This window comes from Haliotis asinina, chromosome 7 (genome assembly GCF_037392515.1).
Source record: "Haliotis asinina isolate JCU_RB_2024 chromosome 7, JCU_Hal_asi_v2, whole genome shotgun sequence".
NCBI classification, from domain to species: domain Eukaryota; kingdom Metazoa; phylum Mollusca; class Gastropoda; order Lepetellida; family Haliotidae; genus Haliotis; species Haliotis asinina.
The window spans coordinates 58,318,638-58,335,055 of NC_090286.1; the positions used below are offsets into that span (position 1 = coordinate 58,318,638).

Here is a 16,418-nt window from a genome sequence, read left to right on the forward strand (position 1 = left end):
TGAAAAAATCTAAAAGTCTGTAAGTACTATTACACAAACATGACTTAACACGTAACGACCAATTTCTTCTATTTTGTGTTATCTTAATTCGTTTCAAGAAATTAAAGACTAAATTTTTATTGAACCCGTGAAAACAAGCACCTGTCACGCTATTGTTGTTTCGAGGCATCTGTTAATAAACCAAACAGAAGTCGCAAAAATAAGGATTTGGAAAGATTTGTTTAACAAATACAATCTGCTGGAGCAATACCACATTTTTCTCCGACTCTCTTCCTCTTCCGGTGAAAATACCAAGATGGCCGGCCACACAGCAGGCGATCCCCTCGAGTGCCTGAGTGTAAGTGATGTTACCGCTGCCCCCACGATCAGTTGTCAAAATCAAAATATGTCAGCATTTCCCACAAACATTTAAAAATGCATCGAACTGATACGATTTTATTAAATGTGCACAACAGAAATAATAACAATGACGTGGGTGTGGCTAAAAAATATTAAAGGCAATGCCATTGTCAGTTGTCATTCTTCAATGTCATTTCATTTGCGTGCGTTCGTTTGGTGTCAGACGGAATTCTCGTTACCCATAATTATTACGAGTGACAAAACTGTTAATCGGGTATGCAAAACGACAGTCTGGTGTGCACAGGAATGCGTTACTACCGTTTTGAAGGCAGTCTTTGACACTTAATTGAATGGACATATATGTATTCATCATTCATTGCATGCTTATTTAGTTGTCCTTTCAACAATATCAAAATGATTACATACCCCTTTGAGTTCAAGTGTACCCTTAAATACTTTGTGGTTTTCAGGGGAAATTTCTAATCAAATTGATAGATCAAGTGAGTTCTAATGCATTATTTAGCTAAGATACATAGCGCTCACTACATGAACGCTATGTCACACCTCCTTAGGCCGCAAAGGTAGAAATCCTTTGTTGGATTTCCGTGCACTCGTTACGACTATTGCGCACGGAAAACATATGTGAATGGCTTCTTGGTACTTATACCTACATGTGCACCCTAGTTTTGTTTTCAAAATACTGTAAAATCATTATTATTCGCGGGGGTTTTCGCGAAAATAAAACCCCCGCGAATAATTATGATAAATTGTGGAAATAAAAACAAACAAAGAGCTTTGAGTTTTAGTTTTGTATTGCTAGTAATTTGACTACAAGCACACTTCATTCATTCATGACTCAGTGAAACAAAAAGATACAAAAAGACAAATTAAATAGTTGATTCAACACATGTCATTTTCACAAATCACGGAACAGTGCCAAGAAATCTCCGAAGATTACGAGCTTGTTTCAAGTATTACCGACATTGTTTCCAATAGGGGTGTTGTGTTTCTGTTATTACCGCTAAACTGCAGATATCACTGCAATTGTTTTGCAAGTAGACTGCGTTTGTCTACATTTGAGATGCAATTCCTTCAGATTTGCCGTAATTCCTTCTATTACTTAGTGGGGCCTGTGTTCCTCACTAAGTTTTATACATGCGTATATATTGTGGTGAACTGGTGCCTATGAGTAGTGCTGGATACAAAATATGTTTCTGATAAAAATATGTTTTGTGTGTGTTCCCATGGCAACTGGTATTGCCCCTTTCTGGATACCTGGCAATACTTTCCTTCCACTTTGCTATATACACACCAAAACATTTTAAATAATCATAACTCGTATACATATTCATGAAGACTATTTTGCCATTGTAGTTGATATAGACGACTTTGCCATAACTTTATGCAGACAATATACAATGTAACTTCAAAAGCAAATGAAATTATGACCTTTGATTCAGAATGAACTTTATGTAGAATTTCATATACTGTAAAATCATTTATTTTCGCGTGGCTTAATTTTCGCGGAAACAGAAAAATTGACTAATTCGTGCGGTTTAATTTTCACGCATCATCAAAGGACAGAAATCATGAGCGTATAACACAGGTAACTGTAAACTGTAAAGAAAACACTGACCCTAGCTGTCGTCCTGTCACCTGCCTAATTAGTTGGGGAAACATGGGCCTTCCGCTACGTTGAGACACGCAATGGAGCACTGAAGAATCCATGTTGAGATTTGCGTAAGAAATCATTGACCTATGTGACCTCGACCCGTGATGCGCTCGGCCAATCAGCTACTCAGAAAGCTCTGTGCACGTGTACCAGTATTGTCAAACCACTACATGCGCAATGGATTATCCAGACCTACGACAACATATCCAAGAGGAAGGATTTAATCCAAAGCGGATTTCGCCAAGCTGGACTTTCGGACTAATTCACTAGTAGCAGGTGACCTGACATTTTTAATTTAGTAAAGTCGTGTGTATCGTGTCAATCAGAGACGCTGAAAATGACATGTGTTGAATCAACTATTTAATTTGTTTTTATGTATCTTTTTGTTTCACTGAGTCATGAATGAATGACGTGTACTTGTAGTCAAATTACTAGCAATACAAAACTAAAACTCAAAACTCTTTGTTTGTTTTTATTTCCACAATTTATCATAATTATTCGCGGAGGTTTTATTTTCGCGGATAATTTTTTTGCGCGAAAAGTGCGGAAATTAAACCCCCGCGAATAATAATGATTTTACAGTACTTATTATTGTTAAAGTTCTCAATATAAATCAATGAAAAGCATACTTTTCTGAACTAATACTTCATTGATAATTTTGAAATCCTGCTATTTATTGCTGTCAAAAGGAAGAGGTACTGTCATATTTGGAAATGGAATTTTTTCAACTGACCTAACAATTAAAGCCTTGTGTCCAGTGGTGTGTGAACGAGAGTTAAATATGATATTTGGCATTGTGAAGTAATTTGAATGACCCTAACCTTTTAACAATTAATTTCTAGATGTATCCCCTTATGTGAGCATTTGTGTATATTTGACTTTCTGAACTGAGTCTTCTTTGAAGTATATAAGTGACTTAAGAAATAAAAACCTTTTTCATCAATGATATATGAACAAGAGTTTAAATATGACATTTGCCTTTGTGCTGTAATTTGAATGATCCTTCCCCATTTAACAATTGCTTATTAGATGTATCCCCTTGTTTTGGTATTTGTTTATAATTGAAACATAACAAACACTGTTTTGCTACTTGTTTGCTCATATGGGAAAGAAAAGATGTGCTGCAAGGATTGAAGCTTGGTGCTTGAAACCTAACACAACAGGGAAATACGAGGGGAAGTCAATATGTTCATAGAACTCGATACAAAACAGAACACAATGGTTGTGATATTGGTTTTATTTTTCAATATAGTCTCCCTGAACCTCGATGCATTTTGCCCATTTGTCTTTGAGACTGTCTATGCCCTTGAAATAGAAGTCTTCAGATTGGTCCCTCAGCCACGCCTTTGTTGTTGCCTTGAGATCATCATCATTGGCAAATCTTGTTCCACGCAAGTGAGATTTCAAACTGCGAAACAGATAGTAGTCGCTGGGGGCCAGATCTGGACTGTATGGGGGATGGTTTAGTTGTTCGAAGCCACATTGTTGAAGAGAAGCTTGTGCAACACGGCTCTTGTGGACTGGTGCATTGTCGTGGAGAAGCATGACTCCAGCTGTCAACTTCCCACGCCTCTTCTCTTTGATGGCCGCTCTCAATCTTTTCAACAAGTCAGCATAGTAAGCCCCTGTGATCGTAGGTTTAGGTGGTTTATAGTCTATGAGAATCACACCCTTTGAATCCCAGAAAACGGTTGCCATGATCTTGCCAGCAGAAGGTTGTGTTTTGAACTTCTTGGGTGCAGGAGAATGCTTGTGCTTCCACTGCATGGATTCTTGTTTGGTTTCGGGATCCCAGTGATGAATCCAGGTTTCATCCCCAGTAGCCAGACGAGCATGAAAGTTATCAGGATCAGCGTTGTAGATGTCCAACAGCTCACGACTGGATTCAACTCTCTGGTGACGATCATGTGCATTTAGGTTACGAGGGACCCATCTTGCGGATACCTTGGACATGTGCAGGTGTTCATGGATCACTGTGCAAACACTTCCATGTGAAATGCCACACTCTGAAGCTATCTCGTCCACCTTTATTCTCCGATCGGACATAATTAAGCGTTGGATCCGGGCAATTGTATCTTCTGTAATGGCTTCAGAAGGTCTTCCTGACCGTGGGTCATCTTCCAAGGAGCTGCGACCTCGCTTAAACTCAGCTGACCATTTTGCCACAGTGGAATATTGAGGGGCTTCCTCGCCATACACATTGATCATGCGTTTGTGGATTTCGGTTGCATTCACACCTTCTTTAGTGAGAAACTTGATAACTGCACGAAACTCAGTTTTGGAGGTTTCCATGATTTGTGCAGGGTAATCGTCTTTTAAAGGCTCTAACTCTCAAGTAAATGCTCGAGGAAGGTTGGGTATCAGTATACAGAGTCACAGATGAATCAACTCAATAATGACACCAATGACAACATCAACAAGGATATACCAGCACCCACTTCTATGAACTTATTCACTTCCCCTCGTATTAAAAGTGATATTCAAGGCAGTAGAGATGTGAACTGAGGAATGTTAATTTTTTAAAATATTTTTTTTATTTATTTCTTATGCATAAATGGAATTTAGAGATAATTAATAACTCATTAATTAATTTGTTAACTCATTAATTATTCAATTCCTACATTCAGTACGTCTTGTTAGTAAACTATGTTTTGTATTCAAACCTTTAGGAGTAGTACAGAAACATCAATGCACTGTCAAGGTGGCAGCAATGATCCAATATAATGAATATTGTAAAAGCATTGAAAACTCCAGAGCAATTCCTTTGAAAACAGCTGTTGAAAGGGTTTGGTGGTCAGACCATCTAGATTGGGAATGAAAATCTGCATAATTCTTCAAATTATCTAAAAATGTATGAAAATTTGTTGTAAAGAAGCACCAGGGTATGGAACATGTGTGCTACTATTTTAGGGAGGAAATCCACTCACGTCACATGATTCAAAATGGCGCCGCTCATATGCGATCGATTGACAGATGTTTGATGGCTTGCAAATATTTGTTTTTTAATGTTTTGATAACGAAACTAGTAGGTATAAGTACAAAGAAGCCATTTTCGTGCGCAATATTCGTAACGAATGCGGCCTATGGAGGTGCGACATAGCGTTCATGTAGTGAATGCTATGTATTTTAGCATTAATGCATTATAATGATTCAACATTAGGTTACCCTAGAAAAGGTTATATTCAATCATTTAAGATAGGGTTAATGAATAACTTCCATTCTTTCTCACCTGGACCCATCTGATAAAGTGTAAAGAGACATCATGAGTTATGTATCTTTTCTATTTTGTGACAAGTTCTGACTTTTTTCAGAGGACTTAGCTAAGAGCATTATCAATGTTACATACTTCAAATACATGAAAGTGGTCAGATATAACACTCATTATATTTGGGACTACACTTTCTCAGTATAGTACAAATTCTAGTACTTCTGTTAGGTTAAGTCCCATTCAGGATTAGACCTAAACACCAGCTCTCAAAGTCAGCCTCTTAACCCACCCAGCAAGTGTGTGATTACGTGCCTGACTGAGGGTGTGTGTTTGAATCCCAGATGGGACTTGACCCCTCCTCAATATTAGATGTACTTTACTGAGAAAGAGTAGTCCCAAATATATGATCATATGTTATGTTACATACTCCAAAGTATTAACAGAACATATTCGCATTTCTTCAACATGTTTCTGATTTAGTGACTGATGATGGCATTAAGGTTTTGACATTGCCTCAAATAACTGGGTATTATTTGGAGTATAACTATAAGTGAAAGTATGTTTAGACACTCTTTTATAGACATCAGACTTTAAAAATTAAATATGTATGTTGGTTGTCCTGGCTCTTGTTTGAATTTATAAATCAATCACCAATGACTGTAGTCATCTGACAATATTTGCTGATTGACTAACAGTGTCTACTAACACACAATGTTTGTAAATTCATATCTTAGGTCTTGGTGCAGTGCATCTGTATATTTTGCAATAACCATGATGCTCAGACTTGAATGAATGATCCATGCTACTGTGTCTCCCTAGCTGCACAGTGAATTCTAAACATACTTTATGCATGACCACCACAGTTGTCATACTGAACATGTCATGTGGTGACTGGTTTGAATCTGACATGCAGAGTTATGTAGTATACGCAATAACAGGCTCTGGAATATTTGAATTATTTATGCAGCTACAACATTTGGATTTTATGTATGACTGTTTTCACGTGTTATTGCATACCGGGAATATCTAACTAATTAAACTTAAATGTTTGCATCAATTAACACAGTACGAAGGCTGTTGTACATAGAATGAAACAAGATTTTTAATGTAACCACCATTATTTTTTCATAATTTAGGTGAACTTCTGAGCCCTTTTCTTTCTGGTTATTTTCTAGGTAATCTTGTGCTGTACATAATTTCCTCCCTTAGTCATACCAGTATCTGCTTCCTCATTTTTGATAAAACTGTTAATCTGTGATCTGTAATTGAAGTGATAATATGTCTCAAGTCTGAAATCTTAAGGCATTGAGGACCTTCCTCATTTGCATGACTTGACTTTTGTCTTACCTCTCTACATGAAGCTGATAGGCCTTGATGTAAATGAATGACTGTTTGATGTGCCACTATCTTTGACTCACTGACTGAAAGGAAGTTGTCTTCCAGTTAGTTGTTTGAGTTAACGAAATAACTTTTTTCCATCTTTGCTGTGTTTAATTTTGGCTCAATTTGTTTAACTTTCATACTCTGGTCATATTTTTTCTGTTGCATTTGACCAAAGGATATATTTTTTATTAGTTATTTTATGTTTTGCTTACCAGATCCCCATTGTGCTGGAGAAGGAAGCTGAACTGGATCAACAGGGCAATTCTGTCTTAGACTCAGATGGCAAACCCAGGTTTCGTTGTGGCTTCCGCATCGGAGGTGGTATTGACCAGGACCATCATCAGAGTCCTCAAGGATACCCTGATAAAGTGAGTGTTACTCAATGATGTCTTAGATACCCTGATAAGGTGAGTGGTACTCAGTGATGTCCTAGATACCCTGATAAAGTGAGTGTTACTCAATGATGTCTGAGGTACGCTGATAAACTGAGTGTTACTCAATGATGTCTGAGGTACTCTGATAAAGTGAGTGTTGGTGATGTCAGAGATATTCTGATAAAGTGTTGTTACTCGGTGATGTTTGAGATATCCTGATAAAGTGAGTGTTACTCAGTGATGTCTGAGATATTCTGATAAAGTGGTGTTACTCGGTGATGTTTGAGATATCCTGATAAGGTGAGTGTTACTCAGTGATGTCTGAGATATTCTGATAAAGTGAGTGTTACTCAGTGATGTCGTAGATACCCTGATAAAGTGAGTGTTACTCAGTGATGTCCGAGATACCCTGGTAAAGTGAGTGTTACTCAATGATGTCTGAGATACCATGAGTGTTACTTGATGATGTTCGAGAGACCCTGATAAAGCAAATTTTACTCAGTGATCTGCGAGATACACCCATAAAGTGAGTGTTATTTGATGATGTCCAAGATACCCGATAAAGTGAGTGTTACTTGATGATGTTCGAGAGACCCTGATAAAGCGAATTTTACTCAGTGATTGCCGAGATACACCCATAAAGTGAGTGTTATTTGATGATGTCCAAGATACCCGATAAAGTGAGTGTTACTTAGTGATGTCTGAGATACCCTGATAAGGGGAGAGTTACCCAAGGTAGCTCTGAGATGCTGTAATAAATTGAGTGTTACTTAAGGTATTTCTGAGATAATGTTACCCTAGGGATATCTGAGATGTAGTCTGTATACTGATAATATACCATGAGAAGTGATTGTGAACTTCAAGATGTCATAAGTAAACTAATAGTCCACTGTTTTTGTGCAAATCAATACACTTTAGGAAACATGTTAAACACTATACACACTGTAGGTATTTGTTGTCTTGCGAACATTTGTGTATGTGATGGTACCAGCATTGCTAGGCGCTGTACATGCAGAACACATGCTGAACGCCTTTTGTTATCTAACATGTGTAAATGTGTTTGTAAGTGTAAAACTATGTGTTGTTTCAGGGTGTGTATGTGACGTATATCCACGACAGTAGTCCAGCTTCCCGATGTGGTCTACAGCTCCATGATAAACTTTTACAGGTGAGTGAATAACAGCAGATCTTCAGTTGTACAGGTAAGTGAATAACTGAAGATCTTCAGTTGTGCAGATGAGTGTATAACCACATGTTTTATTGTATGGTAGTAGATTATAGAATGATAGTGGAGAGAGTATGAGAGTAGATATTTGCTTCTTATTGTCTATAGTTAGGTGATAACTTATACAGGTGAGGTGTCTAATTGGTTAAATTTTTCCTCCCTTTTCCCGCGCATATATGGTCAGCAGACCGCCATGATACTTCACTCTCTCCCTATGACCCGAGGAGGGTAGCTGGAGGCACCTGGGGTCCCGTACACAGCGATAAGTCTTTCATTCTTTTGTTTTTTCTAACTAGATTCATGCTGTATATGGTTTTTGGCTTGTATATATTTATTATTATTATACAATTTTGTATTATTGTGTCTATTTCTAACACGTATTTCATCAACTGAGACTTATAAGGCAGCAGGATTAGACCCTCCATGAGCCTCTACCCCACATTAAGTCAGAGCTCTAGCCTCTACACTAGCGCTACATGGCAATTGCTCACTATCTACTATTATGGAAGGCTGTGTTTGGAAGTCAAATACAGTATTCGCCAACCATTATCTGCGAGACATAGCCACGCAGGACGTCACTGGCAGTCATCAGTTTGGACCACTTGTCGTTGCTCAGCAACTATCAGTTCCCCGACGACGCTGACTTAACTCACCCGATTTATCACGTGACTTATGGAAGGCAGACGCTCTGCGGAGTATTTTGGTGGAAAGTCTATGCGCACATCTTGAACAGACTAGCATAAGTGATTATGACCTTGCATTCATTATGAAGATAATTAACATGAAGAAGGGTCGCAACTAGTTTTGATTGTAATATCGTGATATTTAGTTGCATCAGAAACTAACAAGCCACTAGCTATATTAGTGTCATCATGTACCAGTCAACAAACCTTTTTTCCACTGGATGTGACTCCCCAAAAATCTACAACAAATATGAGAAGAATAAGACTGAATCATCGCCGTTACAAGTTCCCGTTAGAGGGGAAATTATTGGATGTAAATTACTGACAGCAGAATCCAGCGTGGCCTGGCCCACCGCCGCTTCCGTCGGATTCTGTAAGCAATTAAGCATGAGCCAGGATAAGGAAAACTATGTAATTTTCTGAATAAAATTGATATTTAATACTTATCCTGACTCATGGCGAAAGCCCTCCCAGCCACCCCTCAAAGGCACGCTGAATTCTCGCATTCTCGTGTCTTGCGATTAAAGGAGAGAGTGAAGTATCATGGCTGTCTGCTAACCATATGCGTGGGAAAAGGGAGATAATACATGGGTGAGTGTGATTTTACGTCTGCTTATTTTAGAAGGGAACTTCAAGGGATTTCAGGTGTTCCACTACCTTCACCAGGAAGAAGAGAGTAAACAATTAAACATGAGTCAGGATAAGTATAAAATATCAATTTTATTCAGAAAATTACATTTTCTATCAAGTGAACACAGAATAGATGCTTAGTTATTCAAATAAATTTGTTTTTCATTTGCCTTTGATAACCACCCTAATGTCCTTGTCTTTTGAAGGTGAATGGCAAGGACTTCACGGTTGTTACACACAAGGAAGCTGTGGAGTGTATTCGTAAAAAAGCCTTTCTCAAAATGCTTGTGTACCGTAAAGGAGTCCCACCTCTACAGAAGTCCCCAGGACATGTACAGCCTCAGTTCCATGCCTATCAACAGCAACAGCAACAACAACAGCAGCAACCACCACAGTTCCAAGGACAACCACAGTATCAGTACTAGTTGTAGCCATGGTAACAGGGGAGGTAATCAATCTTCATGAAACCATCCAAGATGGCAAGTCCACATGATTAACTTAGATTACTTGTGTCACCAGTTTTTTCACTCTCTAACATGTCCTTAACATAAAACCATGAAACACAAGTTTCTCTTAATTAATCTGGCCCTTTTTTGACGGGCGAGTATGATAAAATGTTTCCTTCCACTGTCTGTATCAGTGTATGTACATAACACTGCTATTTACTTTCTCTGTTTAGCATGGTATGTTTTACATAGGTTATTAAGTGGGATCCATTCATCTATAATATTACCATTTTATAGCACTGGTCTGAAAGGCCGAACACTGAATATCGTGGTGGATACTATTTTCCTGATACATGAAATTCTACATGCTTAATATTTTCTATTATTTCCACTAAATTATTGTATCTAACACAAGCCATATGCATCAAGTGATACAAATTGCTTGCTTGGCACCTTACCTTCTCTAGGGGCAGTGGGGTAGCCTAGTGGTTAAGGCACTTGCTTGTCATGCTGAAGACCCAGGGTTGCTTCACAGCATAGGCATAGTGTGTGAAGCCTATTTCTGGTGTCTTTTGCATTGATTTTGCAGGAATATTGCTAAAATCGAAGTAAAACCAAACCCGTTCACCCACTATTACCTTCTCTATAGAGTTTGTGCATCAGTAGCTGAGAATTAAAGGTTGTGTTAAGGATGTTCACTATGTGTTGACTGTGTCTGATCCACAGTGTGTACTCCATATCAGGATTTCATCAACATATCATCTGTTGAAATATTGAAGCATATTTTAAATTATTCTATCAGCTTTGTTTTAAAACAAGTTTGTTTGGGGATTATATGAGTTCATTAGATAACCTAATTTGGGGGGTTTTCGTTAACAATACTACCATCTGCTTATGAATAGTTTTGGAAAGTAGTATGTGGTGTAGTAGTATGTGGTACTGATCCTGGAAACTTACTTTGGGATATCATTTATGGGGGTATCGAATAATTCATATTGTGTGCATATTTTCTGTACTACGATACACTGGACTGACTTTGTGAAACCCTGTTGACACTTGAGTGAATTCTACACATCACATATGAAAGATTTGTTTGATGTTTTTGTATATTTTACTTCTATACCAGTTTTATGCTCACCACAATGTGATAGTCTTGTCAATATTCATAATATGTCATGTCTTCCTATTTGACAGGTTTTACGGTCTAAATATTAGAAATTTAGTCAAATGGATTTCAATAGCTCTGTGGAATGTAGAATGTTCTAGTTTTAATTTGCTAATCATTATCCAGGGATATCCTGGTGTATTTTGGTACAAACATTCCTTGCAGCAATACTGTTATACACAGTTATGTGTTACAGACTTTAGTTAGATGTATGTGAATCAATTTATTTACAAGCACTGTGTGTTTTTGTCATAATATTGATAATTAATAGGGTTGCTATTGCTTATTTAATGCATTTTGTATCCAGGTAACAGATTTTTGTAAGACAGAATTGATGAAATGATTAGTTATGATTAATGATTCCTGACCGAAATGAAGAGATGATAATCAAACTGGTTTTGATACTGATGTTGTGGAATGTCCACAATGAAGGGGGATGAATGATTTGCGTGATTACAGGCAATACTCAACCGATGTCATTGATGTCATAACTGCTTTCAGACATAAAACTCTGGAATCCAGGAGGATATGGTGCTAATCTGAGCAGAACTGATTGTACTTGTAATGTCAGTGCTGGAAATACAACACTACAACGTGATGTAACTCTTATAATGTTATGGTAGAATGGTAACTTTAATGCCTTGGTACATGACTAAAATTTAATACTTTGTTGATCTAATTACCAAATTTTTCCCAAGATTCTTGATCTGCAGTGTTTGTGGGTTCCATCAACGAAGACATTACGTGTCACTTGAAGCTTTTCTATAACAGACTGTCAGAGGGTGAGCATTGTTCAACTGGCTTCATGCACCCACACCTGTTTAGAGTGTATCTATACTTATGGCAAAAACTTGATACCAATATGTAGATCTGATGTACCTTTCATGACATGGTTACAGGGCACACTGTAGCAAGTTGATAAATTTACAGGTTCATCAATATAGCTTTCTTTTGCAGGGAGTAAATCAGCTTGGTGTGATATTATAACCTATATGATATCGGGGATGTTATACCCTGTCTTGTCCCTTGTGTCATCACAATGTCATCTTTGTAGGAAATACAGCATTGATCAAATTGTTTCTGAATGAAATGGCTGCCATATAAATGTGATAGTCACTACTGACTGTAGTCTGTGACTGATGAACATCCTCTTCCCATAATGTTATTACCATTATTCTGTTCAGAGAAAAATGTCCTTTTTAGATTTAAACGTGTATGATTTCTAGTATTTGAATTTCCCAGAGGCACAGGTTGTCTGTTAAAACCAGATATTCAGTATTGGAAATAGTATATAGGGAAGTTGTATCCAGTGCTTTTTTATGCTGCTTATTGTTTCCTTAGATGTTATTCAGTTGACAAGGAATGTTGTTCTCCTTGTCTTTGGGGCAAGTAATGTTCACATAAGACGGAGGCGATTTTCTGACAGTTATAGTGTGTAGCGAGATGCAAAAAGCTGAGCAGAGTTTGATTTATCATGCTTGGCCACAAAGGCTTTGAAGTTTTAACCTAACACATTCAATGTGTAAACTAGATATAAAATATATCTTTCCTAAAGTTTGAAGATAATCTGTCATTGTCTGTAAGTGCTATTTCAAAATACAAGAACATTGCTGGACAAACATCCTGCTCACAGATGTATCTCAAGCAAATGTTGAGATATATATATGCTACTCAAAAGTAGTTAAAGGGGCACTGATGCGGAGCATTTTCCGTGGACTGGTGTAAACTTTTGTTATTGTTTTTCTCCCGTGAGTACCCGGATGATATCCCAGAATTCGTGACTGGTTCGTGACCTCTGCTGCGCAGTCCGTAGGCGCAATTGATAGTTTAATTATAGACAGATCAACTGAGGTGAAGTCAATTGTACTTCATTACAAATGTATTATGAAAACAAATGAAACACTTTGAAGGTTAATCATCTGCCAGTGGTAGAAATGGTAAAAAACTATTAGGACGGACGAAGCCAATGTACGTCTCTATATTTTGTCTCATAACCCTAATTAGTTTATTGTCATATTTGTATGATTCTGAAAATTAATAAAAGAACACACGATTTGCTTATACTCATAGTAAATTTCTAACATAACAGCAACATTTATACATTGTATAGATTGCCAATGTGGATCCTATTTCACATACATACGCGATCTAGTGTGTGTTTTCTGTCATACAGATTCTGCTGAATGCTACAACAAATAAATTAAAACAAAATGCAAACAATGAACGTAAAACAGACTAATTTTATAGCAACAGTGTCAGGCTACTACCTTGTTCAGGAATGTATCCATCAATATCCACGTAAAAGAAATCGTATTCCATTCATCTGCAGCTGGTAAATAATCCTGCTCTGTGTCGCGTGTCTTACAACTGTCTCATTTGCGAAAAAGTAACACATCGTTTCACGTCTTTCGTTGGTGAAAACTAGATAAACCTCTCATTGGTCTCCCAAGATAGCACACCTGGCAACTAATTGTATGATGTCCACTATTCTAAGTAATTTAGTTGACCAATATTGAGCAATCGATCAATCAACGCAAGGGTGGTTAATTCTTTGAAGGGAGGATGTTGTTTTTGCACTCACACTTTACGACAGGGTGTAGTCATCTACACACACTGCCTTTTGACAAATCCGCTAGAAGAACAAAAGTAATTAATCAATCAGTGTGTTATCGGTTAATCCTTTGATCGATGTTTGTTTTTGTAACTCAGGTGATAAACCCTCTTGCATCACTTACATGCACATATTACATAACATACAATACATTTGCCATTACAGACCTTAATTTATACTGTTGAGTATTTACTCCAGACAGGAGAAATGCCAAATGGGAACCTTTGTTGAGTAACCGAAGTGGTGTTGCTACTAATTATACCTGTTATAAATTCATGAATTGACCATCAAGAGAATGATGACAAATAACACGTGTAGGTTTACACCATCAAACGCGAGTTACAGCAAGGAAGATGTAATCTCTGTGTCGCATGCAGCCTGAAAACACTTATGGGCCGAAACTGTTTTGAGGATACATAAGGAATACACACAGGCATTTGCTGTGTACTTTGGTAAATAAGTGAAATAAGTTTTTTTTACGTAAGAAAATTTTCAGATTTCTCTACCAAAGCCAAGGTCATCGTTTTTTTGTTTACGAATTCAAATAAATCAACTTTGTGTTTTATTATCATAAATAATAAACCATTGTAGCTACCATAGCTACTAAAATTTACGTATGCTATTTGCTATCACAGCTCAACCAACACTCAAAACTACCTAAATATACAAATGGCTTGCTACGTGCCTGTAGACATCATATTTTCATGTAACATGATTAAATATCGAGGTTAAAAACACAGAAATAGGATCAAATTGGATCAGTAAGTATACCATCCAAGCATCCGAAAAGAACTACACTGCTGGGATATATGGTTACGATCAGACAAGGAATACCATGGATATTTTTAAACAAATGGCATGTGATGGGCATCCGGCCTCCTGACTGTTTAAGTGAAGAAATTTTGCTAATATGGACAGGAGCCCAGTTCCTTTGTCCGTCACGGTCGAAGGAGTGGGCGCTGACCAGTTTGCGGTCTGCTTTCGTAATTAGACCGTTGGCGAGAAGCATTATTCGCTCCGCATCAGTGCCCCTTTAAAGAATATCCAATACTTCTGTCATGACATGACCTATTAACAATGGTGATATGACACAAACAATTGTCAGAAATCTTGTCTTCAGCACTGGGAACACAAAGACATATTTATGAGTTACGATATTGAAGAGTATGTATATTTTCCTTGCTGAGTGATTGACTGGCATTTATTACTGTATATCTCAAATATATGTTTACATATTTTGGTATATGATTGTTGCACTTCATGGTTGTTTAGCTCCACCTGAATCTCACACAGGCTTGTTAGCATGGTTAGTGGGAAGCCATGCTTTGAGCCATGATAACAGAGTTTTCTCCCTTTGGATAAAGGCCCTGCATCACTGTAGGAGTTCAAACTGAATTATCTGAATAGGTGAATCCTACTTCAGTGGCCTGAATGATTCATTCATTCAAACCTGACCAGATATGTTTACATATAAATATCATTCCAAATAATATAATGAACTGACAAAAGTAAGAGTGAAGGAATGACTGTCATGCTTCAACTCATAATGTTGAATTGTGAAAATCTCCAACTTTAGAGAACTGATGAAGATGCTCCAGCATTGCAGATCTTGGCTTACAAGTTTGGCCAGTATTCAGGGAAGGTGGGAGTTGATTTATCCACACCAGTTCAGTGTCCATGATTCTTGTGAAACTATTTCAGTTTACATCTTTATGCTCTATTTTTTAATTTTCTAGCTTTCTTTGTGAATGTTCATATTGTAATCTACATTGTGATTGTTCCCAATATTTATTGATGTGTATCATTGTTTAGTGCTTCTTGATCTTACAAATATACCTCATTGTATAAGCCTTTGTCCACATACTGGAGACTCTATGTGTTTGTGTTGCCCTGTTGGACAAGTCAGTAGGTTCCTATATCCCATGCATGACGTGGTGATTGATGGGTCAAAATGGCTGTTTTGTGAAGTTAGTTCTGACTTGATGGCACTTCATACTTCTGTCAGTTTATTGGTCAGCGAAACTTACAGGTCACAGTGGCAAGAAGTTCACACCAATAGCATTTTGTACTCAGAACATATGAAGAACAAAAACATTTATTGGTCTATATAAGGCTTGAACCTTTATGAAATTCTAGATTAGTTTTTTACAATACAAACAGGCTTGCAAGGGGTTACAAAGGGCATCCTAGGATGTAGTTCCCTACAGGTGGTACTTATCAGGGTCTGTGGTATTAAATATTGTACTCACAGTACTGATGAAGTCATTCTAGCTGTATTTTCATATCTCATTTACATTCTGCATCATAGGTAGGAGAGATCAGATGATCTTTGACTCTAAGCCTACAACTTAGGAAACTGGTTTGGTAGAAACAAGTTGATAATTTGTAAGTAGACATGAAAATACATGGATTAGTTAGATTGGGTAGATCCTAAATTCACATAAATGTGTATTTTCTAGCAATGTTTTGGGCCACTAGTTATGAGTGAACAATTAGTAAGCTGTTGATGGTACCATCACATGAAAAGATGAAATACCTCTGTAATAATGAGGATTGTAATTGTCTCCATGTTCATGTGTTCAGCAGTCTGTCAGGTTGTAAGGTAATATCAATAGTTTGACTTTACATCTTTTCATTATCTTCCTTGCCATTTTGGGCAGTGGGATTGTCTAGTGGATAATG

At 37.4% G+C, this 16,418-nt stretch overlaps 1 protein-coding gene across 1 annotated transcript; it reads left to right on the forward strand.

Moving 5' to 3' along the window:
* The first annotated feature begins 127 nt into the window (after positions 1 to 127).
* Positions 128 to 13,336, forward strand: LOC137290344 (tax1-binding protein 3 homolog). Its single transcript, XM_067821195.1, has 4 exons — positions 128 to 337; positions 6,818 to 6,970; positions 8,067 to 8,144; positions 9,721 to 13,336. Exons 1-4 carry the CDS (start codon positions 296 to 298, stop codon positions 9,937 to 9,939), a joined length of 492 nt encoding a protein of 163 aa, XP_067677296.1. The 5' UTR covers positions 128 to 295; the 3' UTR covers positions 9,940 to 13,336.
* The last annotated feature ends 3,082 nt before the right edge of the window (positions 13,337 to 16,418 follow it).